General features: G+C 46.3%; 1 protein-coding gene across 1 annotated transcript; it reads left to right on the top strand.

Moving 5' to 3' along the window:
- Positions 1 to 33: 33 nt before the first annotated feature.
- LOC117551467 (5-hydroxytryptamine receptor 3A-like) lies at positions 34 to 11,256 on the top strand. Its single transcript, XM_034224380.1, has 6 exons — positions 34 to 85; positions 641 to 801; positions 8,690 to 8,900; positions 9,008 to 9,172; positions 9,323 to 9,405; positions 9,574 to 11,256. The coding sequence occupies exons 2-6, from the start codon at positions 706 to 708 to the stop codon at positions 9,814 to 9,816; spliced, it is 798 nt and encodes a 265-aa protein (XP_034080271.1). The 5' UTR covers positions 34 to 85; positions 641 to 705; the 3' UTR covers positions 9,817 to 11,256.
- Positions 11,257 to 15,269: the final 4,013 nt, after the last annotated feature.

Genomic DNA, 15,269 nt, shown 5'->3' on the forward strand with positions numbered 1-15,269 from the left:
TTGTTAGCATCTAGCTAGCTGCACTAACGGAGCTGTTTGTTCCACAACAAGCTGGATAGCTCTCCTCTCAGACTGAGAGGCTCAGGTGAGCTAAACCAATAAATGTCGTATAATTAACAAGGATAAACTGATGTTTTTTAGTGGATGAGTACTGCAGATATCACTGTTAAATCATTTGATCATTGGTTTTATTATGAAAACATCGAGACCGGAAATACTGTTTTCAACCCGTAACTTTACATGGAGGCTGCCGCATACCTCAAATCATCTTCGTAATATATATCAAACTATAGATCCTACATATCGACTGGATGTGGATTCTAAAAGTACAATATACACTTCTCGCTAGAAATCTAATCAAAAAGCGTTTTAATGACCAAACTATCCTACAATTTAGGATTCTACAGAGAGGGTGAATAAACGACCATCTGTAACGTTTGCATTCAACGGGAGCACTAGAGGGCGAAAACTTTAAAACGTAATTATAGGACGTATTAAGCGCTTGAACAAACGCCATATTTGGTCGTAATAAGGGCCTGAACAATCGGCCCATTTGGTCGTATGAGTTGGAGGACTTGTTGATGTATCCTGTGTTGACCTGATAAGACATCTCAAACTTGTATTTTCACTTTCATCTTAGAGGAGGAGTTGACGTTTGAAGTCTACCAAAACAGTTCACTGGTAACAGAATGGACTCGCCAAATTATGAGTACGGAGTCTGAGTGGTTTCTCATCGGCATGACAGTCCAGCACCAATCTGTCCAACGTTTTCATCAAAACCAAAGCGTTGTAATTTATACTGTAAGTGTGTTGTACACAGACCCGGCGTCATGGGCCCGCCCATCCAGGATTTGGGCCCGCTGTTTTAATCAGGGCTGAATACAACATTTTAATTGTTTTATTATTATGTTCAGTGGCGGCGCCAGGGTATACTGGGGTAGGCTACAGCCATACCAAGAAATGGCTTAGCCCCACCATGAAAAATGATTTTAAAGTAAGCAAAATAAAGTCCGCCAACTCGCGCAGAGTAAATTGCACAGACAGCAGTAAATACCGAAGACAAGAAACGGTTTGAAAACTTTTGTCACGTAGTGATCATCTTCTCAAAGGAACATCTTTGATAATGTCTTCTGGCCAATCAGAATCACGATAACGACGTGGTGTTGTTGCAGGAAGTCCCGACGGAGAATACTTTTGCTGTAGTACATCTCTATATATGTCACGATCTGTCTGTGTTGTTGTTTTGTCTTGTCTTTGGGTTTCCTGTTTTATTTTTGTAAATTGTTCACCCCCGTTTCCTGCCTGTTGCTTTCTGTCTGTTTTCCCTCCCTGATTACCCGATTGTGTTCACCTGGTGCCTCTGTGTTTTCTCCTACCTCCTCACCTGTCTCGTGTTTGTTTGATTAGTCCTGGGTGTATTTAAGTTCTGGTTTTTCCGTCTGTCTTTGTCGGTTCGTCTTGTGTTATGACTTGGTCGTCGGTGAGTGTTCTGTTCTGTCTTCGTTTATCGTTTTGCCTTGAAATAAAGGAGTTTTTGATACTTTAATCTGCATTTGGGTCCTGGGTCCTGCTTCCTGCACAAACCGTGACAGAACGAACCGACCAGAAATGGACCCAGCAGATGATCCATTTGAGGTGGAGCTACAGCATTTTTCCTTTGGTTTGGCTTGCTGCTGTGATTGGTGGAGTGGAGCGTCCAGTGTTCGGCAGAGGGAGGCCGCTCTGGTAGAGGCGCACCGGTTGGCTATGGAGAAACCAGACTTGGTGAAGTTCTTGCCTGGCTGGATTTTGAACTTCCTCTGGGTGTGTGATTTCCAGCCTGCTGACTACAAACGTCTCGGTGTGGTCCGTCTGGAGTCAGCCAGTGTTTCTGCCCCAGTTCCTGCTCCTGTCCAGGAGTCGTATTCCGGAACTCGTCAGGCTTATGGAGGTCCACGGAGTATTCAGGAGGCTGCTAAGAGGAGTTGTCGCAAGGCCAGGCTAGCAGCCCGAGCGCCAGCAGCCATGGTTCCGGCTCCAGTGCTGGACCCAGCAGCCATGGTTCCGTGCTCCAGTACCATCCCACATAGCCATGGTACCGTGCTCCAGTACCACCCCACACAGCCATGGATCCGTGTTCCGGTTCCTTGCCCAGCAGTCATGTTTCCGGCTCCAGAACCGGACCTTACAGCCATGTTTCCGGCTCCAGAACCGGACCTTACAGCCATGTTTCCGGCTCCAGAACCGGACCTTACAGCCATGTTTCCGGCTCCAGAACCGGACCTTACAGCCATGATTCTGGCTTCTATTCCGACCCCCGCAGCCATGGTTCCGGCCCCAGCAGCCATGGTTCCGGCTTCAGTACCGGCCCCGGAAGCCATGGGCTCGACTCCAGTTTCGGCAACAGGGCTGGCTCCCCAGCCGACGCCAGCTCCCCGAGTCTTGTCGGCGTACCGGCCGACTCCAGCACCTCGTCTTCTGCTGGCTCCCCAGCCGACGCCAGCTCCCCGAGTCTTGTCGGCGTACCGGCCGACTCCAGCACCTCGTCTCCTGCTGGCTCCCCAGCCGACGCCAGCTCCCCGAGTCTTGTCGGCGTACCGGCCGACTCCAGCACCTCGTCTCCTGCTGGCTCCCCAGACGACGCCAGCTCCCCATGTCCTGTCGGCGTACCGACCGACACAAGTTCCCTCCCGAGTCCCCTCTCCAGTTCCTACCCGAGTCCCCTCTCGAGTTTCCTCTCGGGTCCCCTCTCGAGTTCCCTCTCGGGTCCCCTCTTGAGTCCCTTCTCGAGTCCCCTCTCTAGTCACCTCTCAAGTTCCTACCCGAGTCCCCTCTCAAGTCCCCTCTCGAGTCCCTTCTCGAGTCCCCTCTCTAGTCACCTCTCAAGTTCCTACCCGAGTCCCCTCTCAAGTCTCCTCTCCAGTTCCCTCTTGAGTCCCCTCTCGAGTCCCCTCTCGAGTTCCCTCTCGAGTTCCCTCCTTTAGTCCCCTCTCTAGTCCCTCCTCTAGTTCCCCTCGCGAGTCTCCTCTCGAGTTCCCTTCTCTAGTCCCTCCTCTAGTCCCTCCTCTAGTCCCTCCTCCAGTTCCCTCCTCTAGTCCCTCCTTTAGTCCCTCCTCTAGTCCCTCTCTAGTCCCATCTCTGGTCCCCTCTCTAGTCCCATCTCTAATCCCTCCTTTAGTCCCTTCCCTAGTCCCTTCTCAAATCCCAACCCGATGTCCTGTCCCGTTGGAGGTCCCGCCGACTACTCTCCTGCCGGGGGTCCTGCCAACCCTATGTCCTGTCCCGTTGGAGGTCCCGCCGTCTACTCTCCTGCCGGGGGTCCTGCCAACCCTTTGTCCTGTGCCGTTGGAGGCCCCGCCGACTACTCTCCTACCGGGGGTCCTGCCAACCCCTTGTCCTGTCCCGTTGGAGGTCCCGCCGTCTACTCTCCTGCCGGGGGTCCTGCCAACCCTTTGTCCCTGTCCCGTTGGAGGTCCCGCCGTCTACTCTCCTGCCGGGGGTCCTGCCAACCCTTTGTCCTGTGCCGTTGGAGGCCCCGCCGACTACTCTCCTACCGGGGGTCCTGCCAACCCTTTGTCCTGTCCCGTTGGAGATCCCGCCGTCTACTCTCCTGCCGGGGGTCCTGCCAACCCTTTGTCCTGTGCCGTTGGAGGCCCCGCCGACTGCTCTCCTGCCGGGGGTCCTGTAAATCCCGTGTCCTGGTCCTCTTCCGTGGGGGATCCTGCCGAGGCCTGTCCCACCAGCTCCGACACCGGGTCCTGCCCGGTCTCCGGCACTGTCCCGTCAGCGCCTTCCTGCCCGGCCTCCGGAGCTGTCTGGTCTTCACCCTCGAGCCCGGCCCTCGGAGAGCCGCAGTCTTCGCCCTCGAGCCCGGCCCCCTGAGAGCCGCGGTCTTTACCCTCGAGCCCGGCCCCCTGAGAGCCGCGGTCTTCGCCCTCGGGCCCGGTCCACTGACTCTTCCTGCCGTTGCCTTCGCCCTCGGGTCCGGCCCCCTGACTCTTCCTGCCGCTGCCTTCGCCCCTCCATGGACCCCACCTTGGACTCTGTCTTGCCCCCGGGCCGTCCGCCCGAGTTCCCCTTTTTGGACTCTGCCTTGCCCCCGGGCCGTCCGCCCGAGACCCCTTCCTGGTCCTCTGCCGTGCCCCTGGGCGGTCAGTTTAGTCCCGTCCTCCTGACCCCCCTTCACCCACCCTGGTGGCTTAGTGATGCGTCCCTCCTCCGGTCCCCCTCCACCCACCCTGCTTGAGGTTTTGGACTTTTGTTTTGTTTTGGGACGTCTGGGATCCGTCCCTTGAGGGGGGGGTACTGTCACGATCTGTCTGTGTTGTTGTTTTGTCTTGTCTTTGGGTTTCCTGTTTTATTTTGTAAATTGTTCACCCCCGTTTCCTGCCTGTTGCTTTCTGTCTGTTTTCCCTCCCTGATTACCCGATTGTGTTCACCTGGTGCCTCTGTGTTTTCTCCTACCTCCTCACCTGTCTCGTGTTTGTTTGATTAGTCCTGGGTGTATTTAAGTTCTGGTTTTTCCGTCTGTCTTTGTCGGTTCGTCTTGTGTTATGACTTGGTCGTCGGTGAGTGTTCTGTTCTGTCCTCGTTTATCGTTTTGCCTTGAAATAAAGGAGTTTTTGATACTTTAATCTGCATTTGGGTCCTGCTTCCTGCACAAACCGTGACAATATACATCGATACAACATTACGTGTTGATAGAAATCAACACATAATGAAATAAGACCCCACGGTTTGATGATTGATAGGTGTGTGGGCTGTCTTTCATTTTGACACACAGAACAATGGGGGCTATCCACCCTTATCCACAATGTAAAGTAATTCACACAGCCTATTCCATCTTCTCTCTGTGAGGAGCAGCAGGTTCAGCTTTCAGAACAAAGTAACAAAAAACTAAAATGGCATTCATTTTTTAAAATATGTCGTGTAGTAATAGATTTATTTATTTTTCTTCTCAAGAGAGTACCAGAATGTGTATTTTATGTTAGTATTTCAAAAAATCTCCTGCAGGGGTTGGGTTTTCAGCATGTCAACTCTTTCACCTGTGGGGAAATTGCAGGATTGGCTCCAGGTCGCCCTTTTGATTTACTACAAGACAAATGTGCCTTTTTATTTCATACAGTTCAAATTGGATTGAGACAGGGAAATAATCTAAACCTCACGCGTGGCGTTTCACTGTCAAGGGGAGCGTGTATGTAATTACTTATACTGACTTGAGCCCCACCACTGCATGGGTTAGCCCTACCATAGATTACCCAACAAAAATACTCTGGAGCCGCCACTGATTATGTTTATTGTTATTTGTAGGGCTTTGTCCTAATATTTATTTTTGTTTTAAACTATGTTGAAAGATTAGTTTAATAGCATTTTTTTTATTTTGCTATGAAATTCTGAATGAAATTCTGAATGAAAGGCTGAATGAAATTCAGAATGAAAGGCTGCGCACGAGACTGGTTTTTCGCTGGGTAGAGTCGTGTGGGTTTTTGAGTGAGATACGGCACAGCAGCCTGTCAGTTTACTCTTGCTAGGTTAGTTTGGCTATTATCATTTATATTTATCTGCAACAATGGATATCAAGAAGTGGTTCATGAAAGGAATATGGCAACTCAGCGCCAGATGCAGTCACATTAGAGAAGACATCAGTTACGTTACCAACGAGCTAGCAAGCCAGCCAGGGACAAGGGAGGCTGGCAATCAATTATATTTTTAAGAGAAATTGACTCTCAGGCCGGCTCTCTCACAAACTCCTGCTCTGTGCGCAAGCAGACCGCTGTACATGCTCTCTGCCTCGCTCAATCTCTCTCTCTCTCCCTTTCTCTCCATCGCTCAACCTTACTCCACCTCTCCACCCTGTGTGCGCTCAAGTTTGCCTGCGTGCTTGCCCAAGTTGGCACAGCGTTACAAATGTGCCACAAAACCAACCAATGGATGTAGCCTATAATAAGACCGTCAACAGCCTTATGGCAACCTAACCTTCCCCCCTCCCCTTGACAAATCTCGAGATTTCCCGGGAAATGTAAGTTTCGGGGTGGGCCTGCCCTGGTAAATCAAATGCCCGCCCAGAGACGTATGTCTGCCGCCGGGTCTGGTTGTACATTTTGCAAAAATATGCATGAAAATGTCTGCAGCTCCACTTGCTGGTTTTATTTAGCTTGCATTCTAAACAGCAGAATAAAAAAGAGCAAACCCATTGACATTCTTGTTCATTGGATACATTGTAATAATCGCACATTTTTGATGGAGGCCACTTAATCATCCTTAACAACATCCATCCATCCATCCATCCATCCATCCATCCATCCATCTTCTCCCACGTATCCGTGGTCGGGTCGCGGAGGTATCAGTTCCAGCAGAGAGCCCCAAACTTTATTTTCCCTGGCCACATCAACCAGCTCTGACTGGGGGATCCAAAGGCGCTCCCAGGCCAGCGAAGAGATATAATCCCTCCACCTGGTCCTAGGTCTACCCCTTGGTCTCTTCCCAGCTGGACGTGCCTGGAACACCTCCCTAGGGAGGCGCCCGGGTGGCATCCTAACTAGGTGCCCGAATCACCTCAACTGGCTCCTTTAGACGCGAAGGAGGAGCGGTTCACTTCCGAGTCCCTCCCGGATGACTGAACTTCTCACCTTATCCCTAAGGGAGACACCAGCCACCCTGCGGAGAAAACCCATCTCGGCCGCTTGTATCCGGGATCTCGTTCTTTCGGTCATGACTAGTGGTGCACGATAATTATCGGCCCGATAATTATCGGTCCGATATTAGGAATTATGACGTCATCCCGATAAACCCGATAAAAGTATGAATAGCCCCGATAATATACAATATATTTTTTAGGTAAAAAAAAAGAAAAAAATACTGCGGTGTGGGTGGATTGGGATGAGGGGCGCTTGTTTTTCACTCGGCTCCTCCCGTTTTGCCAGTACTGTGGTATTAGTGGTTTAGGAAGAGGGGAGTTCTTCACAAATCCAGCGCTCCCTAACTCATGCCTGGCTGTGACGTAAATGGTGTGCGGCCGTGAAGCCAGGACAGTAAACAAACATGTCGTCGGTAGTATGGGACTATTTCAAAGTTTCAGAGTTAGATAGTTGTTCGCTTGCTATTTGTATTAACAAATGCAGAAGTTCCACGAGGAGGGAAAAAGGCAACGAGCTATAATACTTCCAACCTGATTAGTCACCTGAAACATCGCCATCGCTATGATGGTGTGTTAAAAGCGTACGAAGACGCCTGCGCTGCTAAACTAGCGGCGAATCCAAAGCAAGCTGCAAAGGCACCGGGGCTTTTACCTATCGACGAGGCTTTTGAAAAAGGCTTTGAAGAGTCAAAACTGTTCTTGGCTTTGTTTTGTTCATAGTAGTAATGCTCATGTCATTTGCTCACTACTAGTCTTTTTTTTACCACCAGGTGTGCAAAAACTACAGGTACATTTAATATATATATATATTATATTATTATCGGTTATCGGTATCGGTATCGGTCTTGAGAAGCAGGAAGTTATCGGTATCGGTTTAAAAAAAAAAAACAATATCGTGCATCCCTAGTCATGACCCATCCTTCATGACCATATGAGGGTAGGAACAAAAATGGCCCGGTAGACAGAGAGCTTTGCCTTCTGGCTCAGCTCCCTTTTCATCACAACGGTGCGGTAAAGCGACTGCAGTACCGCTCCCGCTGCTCCGATTCTCCGGCCCATCTCACGCTCCATTGTTCCCTCACTCGAGAACAAGACCCAGAGATACTTGAACTCCTTCACTTGGGGTAAGGACTCATTCCCTACTTGGAGTGGACAGTCCATCAGTTTCCTGCTGAGAACCATGGCCTCAGATTTGGAGGTGCTGATCCTCATCCCAGCCGATTCACACTCGGTTGTGAACCGATCCAGTGAGTGCTGAAGGTCGCAGACCGATGAAGCCATTAGAACCACATCATCTGCAAAAAGCAGTGGTGCAATCCTTAGTCCACCGAACTGCAGACCCCCTCCCCCATGACTACGCCTTGAAATCCGATCCATGTATATTACAAACAGGATTGGTGACAAAGCCCTCACCGGAAATGGGTCCGACTTACTGCCGAGGACCCGGACACAGCTCTCGCTTTGGGAGTACAGAGATTGGATGGCCCTGAGTAGAGACCCCCTCACCCCATACTCCCGCAGCACCTCCCACAGTAACTCCCTGGGAACTCGGTCATACGCCTTCTCCAAGTCTACAAAACACATGTAGACCGGATAAGCGTACTCCCAGGCCCCCTCCAGGATCCTTGCGAGAGTAAAAAGCTGATCCGTTGTTCCACGACCAGGACGGAATCCGCATTGTTCCTCCTCAATCTGAGGTTCGACAATCGGTCTGATCCTCCTTTCGAGTACCTTAGAGTAAACTTTCCCGGGGAGGCTGAGTAGTGTGATGCCTCTGTAATTGGCACACACCCTCTGATCCCCCTTTTTGAAAAGGGAAACCACCACCCCGGTCTGCCACTCCTTCGGTACTGTTTCCGACTTCCACGCAACGTTGATGAGACGTGTCAACCATGACAGTCCCTGTGACAACATATAAAATATAATTAAATTATATAAACAGGAAACTTCATCTTTCAGTGGAGCAATATCTTTCATATTTCATGCAAAATAACTTAAACCTATAGTAAATAATGTTTTTGATCATTGCAGCATTAGTGAACACATTCACTGTTTTTCCATCTTGGATCACAGATCACCATGAAGAGGCGGTCTCTCCTCTATATTGTCAACTTCCTGGTACCGGTCCTGCTCTTATTCGGTCTGGACTTGGGCTCCTTCGTGATCTCTGACAGCGGGGGAGAGAAGCTCAGCTTCGAGGTCACTTTGCTGCTCGCTGTCACTGTGATGCAGCTTATTCTCAACGACATTCTGCCTTGCTCTTCAGACAAAATACCGCTTATAGGTAAAGCAGCTCAGAGTCATTATTTTATTGGACTTTCATTTAATTCAAGCAGGAACAACAATGGCTTGCCTTTCGTCCACTTTAATGATGTTGCCTTTTCTCTTCAGCGGTGTACTGCATTGGGATATTTGGTTTGATGATGGTCAGCCTTATGGAGACGATTGTGGTGATGTATCTGATTGAGAAAGACTCTGCATCTAAAGAAAGAAAGGCAGATAAAAACCGCAGCCTGAGTGAGGACTGTGGAGACAAACAGGGCAACTATGATGGAGGTGAGACTGAACACATTCTTTAAACCTGTGGGTTTTAACTATCGTTATATTGTATTTACTCATATGTTTGGAATACACAAAGAAACATCCACAATTAATAATACATTATTTTGAACATGCTGCTGTCCTGTGTCAACAATTTCCTTTCAGATGTGAAGAAATGGACTCACTGTGCTTGTGTGTGTAATGTGTCTGATGAACCGCCATCTGAACTGCTGTCTGTGGCCAAAGAGGTGAGAATTGGGTTACTCTTAAAACAAACAGTTTGGTATAAAAATTGTTTACAGTACCAACTAATTATTTTCACCACAATTGACAACAATTGGTATATCAAATTGAACAGCTGGTAATTTGTTATGGTTGTTATGGTCCATGATCACTCCACTAAAAAACCTCTGCAGGACAAAAGAAGCCAACTGATGGAGGAGTCCAATTCCTTGGAGAAGCTCCCAGATGAGCTGAGTGAGGCGGTGAAAGGACTCGCTCTGCTCCTCAGCAGGAAGAAAGAAAGGAAGCCCGACTACTGGACCAGAGTGGCTAAAAAATTGGACATCATTTTCTTTTTCGTCTATGTCACCGTGTCCGCTCTGTTTTTGGTTGTCCTCTTTTCAGTATGGACCAATGCAGAAGATGAGAAGGGGTAAACAATTGGGGTCTTTTCAAAAACATGTTTTTTTTATCCCCCTAAAACGTCTGACATTGACTAAACCGACTTGTATCTTTGCAAGTTTGTCACCAGAGAGAATTTGTTATACATTCTTCTACTAAAGGCGGCAAATGTCTATGGAATAGACTTGCAACACTAAGAATAAATGTATTTCGGGAAAGCTAGAAATAGTTTTCGATCACTTTCTTTTTACTTTCTTGTTTAACTTGTCCTTTAGATGTTTCAAGTGTTTCATGCTAAACAAACCCCCCTTTGGAAAACTATAATCTGACCCCATGGCACCTTTTAGTTTTCGCCGAAACTATTCCTCTTTTTTTCTTTAAATGCACATTAGTTATGTTTAAGTTGTCTTTCTAGGACTTTTTGGTATCCTCCGTGAACCAGGGTCTTGAAACCAAAACGGCACACGTAGGGGACTTTAACCACCTACGAGGGGACTTTAACCCCAATAATTACTTTAACTACCTACGGGGGGACAAGGCATTCAAAAGTGCTTCACAAAAATGAAAGACATTAAGAAAATGGCATTCAAAAGCAAAGATAATACAAGTTACAGTGCAGTTTAAGATATGAATATATCAATTAAAAGCAGCGACCCTAACCCTTTCGATCATCTAAACTTTATATTGATCATAGCAACACATTTTGACAAACTTTAAAACCTGTCTGAAGGCTGACTTGATTAGAACATTCCTTCAATTAACATGTTTGTTACAGCCGCTGCTACCTTGTGCCCTTAACTCTGTTTGTGTGTGTATGCAAATGAGCTGGGCAGTTCCTATGCTGTCAGTGGCCGTCTCGACCTCGCAACATCCGTGGGGATTGGACAGACGTCACCCAAGCCCTGCCCGCTTCTGCCACGTCATCCAGGGGAGGAGTATAAAGGCTTGGCACGGATACCATTCGGGAGGCTCTGTATTGTGTGACAGACGCCTCAACCCTCGCATTGTGACATTGCCTTCGTTCTGTGACTTCTGAGACTGTTTAGCCGTGTGCATGTTGTGTTAGCTACACTGATTAGCAGTGTATTCAGTAGGGTTTCTGGGCGAGCACACTGATTAGCAGCGTGTCGTCGGGTTCTGTGTTAGTATAGGGTTTGTGTGTGTATATTGCTTAGATCCAGGTTGATTAGCACCTGTAGACCAGCATTCCTGTGGGTATATTGCGTAGATCCAGGTGATTAGCACCTGTAGACCCGCACCAGCTGTGTTTTCCCACAGTCCCGTTTTGTTGTTTTGTTTCCACTTCAGAAGTGAGGTATTTCCTTTCCTTTTGTATAGTACTGGGCAACTCTCTTTTGGAGACCCTGTTGTGAGATAGTGACAGATTGACCCGTTGTTGGGCCAAGCTGTTTGTGTACACCATTTACTCAGTTGCCGTTACAAATAAAACCACCGGTAACATATACCAAATCCAATCTGGTCGTGTCGTTTCCCTTTTGTACCCCTAGCCAAGAGGGAACGTAACAATGTTCTTTAACGCATCTGTAGTCAGTCTCAAATCTGTAGTGTAGGTTGCAGTCTATGGTAGGTTGGTTGGTCAGAACCAAAGTTTTAAACACAACTCATTGTTATTTTTAAGAGGGGTCGAGGGTTCAACTTCAACATGAACCCCCAGGGGGAAATCATTAATCATAATGTATTTCTGATGACAGAAAGTTATGCTATGCTCAATAAAGAGTCTGCAATCATATATTACTATTATCAATGTTAACTTAAAATGGGCAGACACTATGCATTGTAATTAATATACTACATTGTGCTATGTCACGTTACACATTTTAATCTGTGTTACGTGCCGCAGTGGGTCCTTGTGTGTGTGTGCTTTTGTGAATTGTTAGGAGATGTGCTCCAGTTTATCTTTGTGTGTGTTGTAGTATTTAGTCACTTTCTTTTAACAGAAAGTTGTTCTTAGTTAATAAAGTTTGTTTTGCAAATTGGCTGGTGAGCCTCTTTACTTTTAATTAAAACCTCACTTTGTGGCTTCAGCAGTCAGTTCCCTCTCCTTTTTCTCTCGCCCGGTTGTTTTTGTCAAAGTTTGAGAGCCTAGTTTAGGAGGGAACGTGACAAATGGGGGCTCGTCCGGGATCTTTGAGACAAGGAGTGAGTACTTGATTGATTGTAGTGTTGATATTGTGTTTGGTGGTGAGCAGTAGTGTATATAAGTGTAGCATTGGCTGTGAAGTATCTTACTGTTGAACAGTGGGAGTGTCTAGCTGGGTTGAATCAGTCCTTCCTTCAGGCACTCATTTATTATTTTGAGTATTGTCATACTGATATTCTGTACAAACTGTGAAGTCCACACAGACAAATGTAACACTTGTGATATTGGGCTATATAAATAAACATTGATTATTTTTGCCTTTTTATTTTCGGGGTAATCCTGGGTGGGGATTTAGTCCCTGTTGGGGGCAGGCGTGTCAGGGTTTCGGCCGCTGATATTTACCTTTTTTAAGTCGCCTCGAGCCCGGTACGCTCCAGAAGATAGGTAGGTAAGTTGTGGTATGCAGGATCTGGGGAAGTTTGTTATTTGAAAGACTAGAGTCAATGTTTGTGTAGCATCAGATATATTTGAAAATTAGTTTGTATGTTTTAGTATGGCCTCCCTTGTGTTGAGTGAGTCCTCTCATACTGGTTCTAAATTAGATGCCAGGTTGAAAGTGAGGTTAGCTCGTCTACGGTGGGAGAAGGAGGAGCGTGAGCGAGAGTTTCAGCTCAGGAGGGAGCTGGAGATCAGAAAGTTGGATGCAGACACAGCTTTCAGGATGCGTCAGCTAGAGCTGCAGACAGGTTCAGTTGGTACCTCTTCGGGTACACAACCATTGTCAGGTTCTGCTGCTGCTTTTGATGTTGGTAGCAACATTCAGCTGGTCCCTGTCTTTCGTGAGTCATAAGTGGAAACCTACTTTGGTGCATTTGAGTTGCTACTGCTCTGCGCTGGCCAGAAGATGTGTGGGCCATACTTTTACAGTGCAAGCTAGTCGGCAGGGCTCAGGAGGCTTGCTCTTCTCTTTCTGTCGAGGATAGTATGGTGTGACAAAGTTAAAGGTGATGTTCTCAGGGTGTTTGAGCTGGTGCCTGAGGCCTACAGGCAGCGTTTTCGCGGCCTGGAGAAAACTCCTGGCCAGACGTAGGTGGACTTCGCGAAGGAGAAGAAAATCCTCTTTGACAGGTGGTGTAGAGCTTGTAAAGCTGATGACATTACCTCAATGTGTGAACTAATTATGCTGGAGGAATTTAAAAACTGTGTACCAGAGCGTACTGTAGTTCATTTAAATGAGCAAAAAGTATCTACCCTTCAGCAGGCTGCCACTCAAGCAAATGAGTTTGCACTTACACATAAAAGCGTTTTTTCTCAGCGTGATCCCCCTCAGCGAGACTTTTAACATAGAGCTCGTGACTAAAGGTGTGTGGCTGCTGCCATGAGGAAATATCAGCATGAATTTACAATGGGCTTTAATGGAGAAATGTTGAAAGTTGTTGTCACTTCATGCACTCAAGAGGCATTTTGTTTTATTTTTTTTATTTTTTTCAATCTATGAGATATTTTCCTACGTTTCTCATGAATAATTATGTCTCAGGAGTGTAGGGTTTGGGAATTAGGGCAGGTTTAAAAAAATAATATGAAGGCGAATTTCAAGCTGTCCTCCACTCTAGCTTTGAGATCACACACTACAGCCTTAACGAGCTGCGCAATACACAAGTGAACATCTGAAGAAGGCCTCTTTACCAAGGCCTGAACAATGTTTAATATCTCTAAAAGTATGAATCTGATTTAAAAGTTGTTTAATATTAATAATGTCAGAAAGATGTATAACATTTTGAAGTTGGAATGAGGTTTCTGAGTGAAAGTATGAAGGCACAGTTAGCAGTTGAAGTCGCATGAAGATTGTTCAAGTCTGAAGAGTTTCTCCATTGACTTCCAGGTTAAAAATGTGATGAATTATGGGATATATCTCGGGAATTATGAATGTTATGAATGAGAAAAGTAATAGCCATCGATTCCCGACCGAGCTGAACGTAATGATGTTTGAACAGAGTTTCTGCGATGTGGAGTGTGGGAGCAGAAGTGCAGCAAAATAACCCGGTAGAATAATAAAGTATTCGTCCGTAGAAGAACAGATAGTTGGAATGCTGTATCACTAAATGATATTGACAGTGGGGGGAAAATGCATAGATATATATAAACACTAGATGACTCACCCACGCTGCTGGCCAATGGAAACCGACGTTGCCACTTGGCCGCCATCTTGCTACAGGCAGTGCTCTCATTCATAACATTATGGTTTACTATTTAAATAACCATAGCTTGCTCAATTTTCAAACGGTTTGGTTTTTTATAAACATCAAAGATGTAGTTATGATACTGCATACTTATAATCATGGACTTTCATATGAAAATAACATTAATCAGATAAAGCAATAGCTATACACACATACACAAGGTATTTATATTAAATATTTGCCAGTGTATATATTTCCATTAATTTTATTATATTGTTAATATTTAAAATAAATTATAAATAAATTATAAAATTAAAATACATTTATATTTTATATATAAAAATCGGTCTCATGTTACCACTCTGTAAGCCAAGAGTTGTTAATTTAGCAATGCCTTAGCTTGAAGAACAGGGACACAACTAATGACAATAGCATATGTTGGTATATTATTTAGATATTCACACCTTTATCAGAAGAACCAAACCAACATAAAATGTGCTCACAGACAGGCCAGTTCTGTCTAATTTATCACAATTATTTTTGACATGAGATCTTCATATCATCATAGTTTTGTATTTAGTTTCTAGATTTGTAAACAAATCCAGAACCTTTGAAATATGTTATTGAAAAAAGACCAAAAATAATATAAACTGTATGTGTCCTTTTGTGTCATTCTGTAGTCCATTTGTGGTTTGTCTTGTCTCACCCCAGCTGATATATCACAAAATCCATTGTTTAAATTGTTCCCTATTGCCCCTATGCCCCTGTAAGGTGTCCTTGGGTGTTATGAAAGGCGGCCCCCCAACATAAATGTATTATTATTATTAAGAAGAACAACTTGGGCCCTTTCTCATTTCATCAAATCCCCCTCCTCGACTCCTCGGTCCTCCGGTAGTGACTCGGAAATGAATTTTAGCGCGCCATGTTGAAGGACATCTCATTTCTCTCAATGCACTTCGAGGACCGAGGATCGAGCGTCGAGGAGTCTCTCTGGAGGAGCTATAACCGAGGATACACTGATGGGTCCTCCACGGTCCTCCACGGCTCCTTCGTGGATGCATTTCCGGGAACAGAGACGTTTCAAAGCGTCGTGACGCACGGTCGGACTTATCTCAGCCAATGACAGCTCTGCATGCATCCCCTGGATATTATTTTATTAACTGCTCTCATCGCAACGCGATGTTTACAGTGAGAACAGCTGTGAGGT

The sequence above is a fragment of the Gymnodraco acuticeps genome, unplaced genomic scaffold (genome assembly GCF_902827175.1).
Source record: "Gymnodraco acuticeps unplaced genomic scaffold, fGymAcu1.1, whole genome shotgun sequence".
Lineage (NCBI taxonomy): Eukaryota > Metazoa > Chordata > Actinopteri > Perciformes > Bathydraconidae > Gymnodraco > Gymnodraco acuticeps.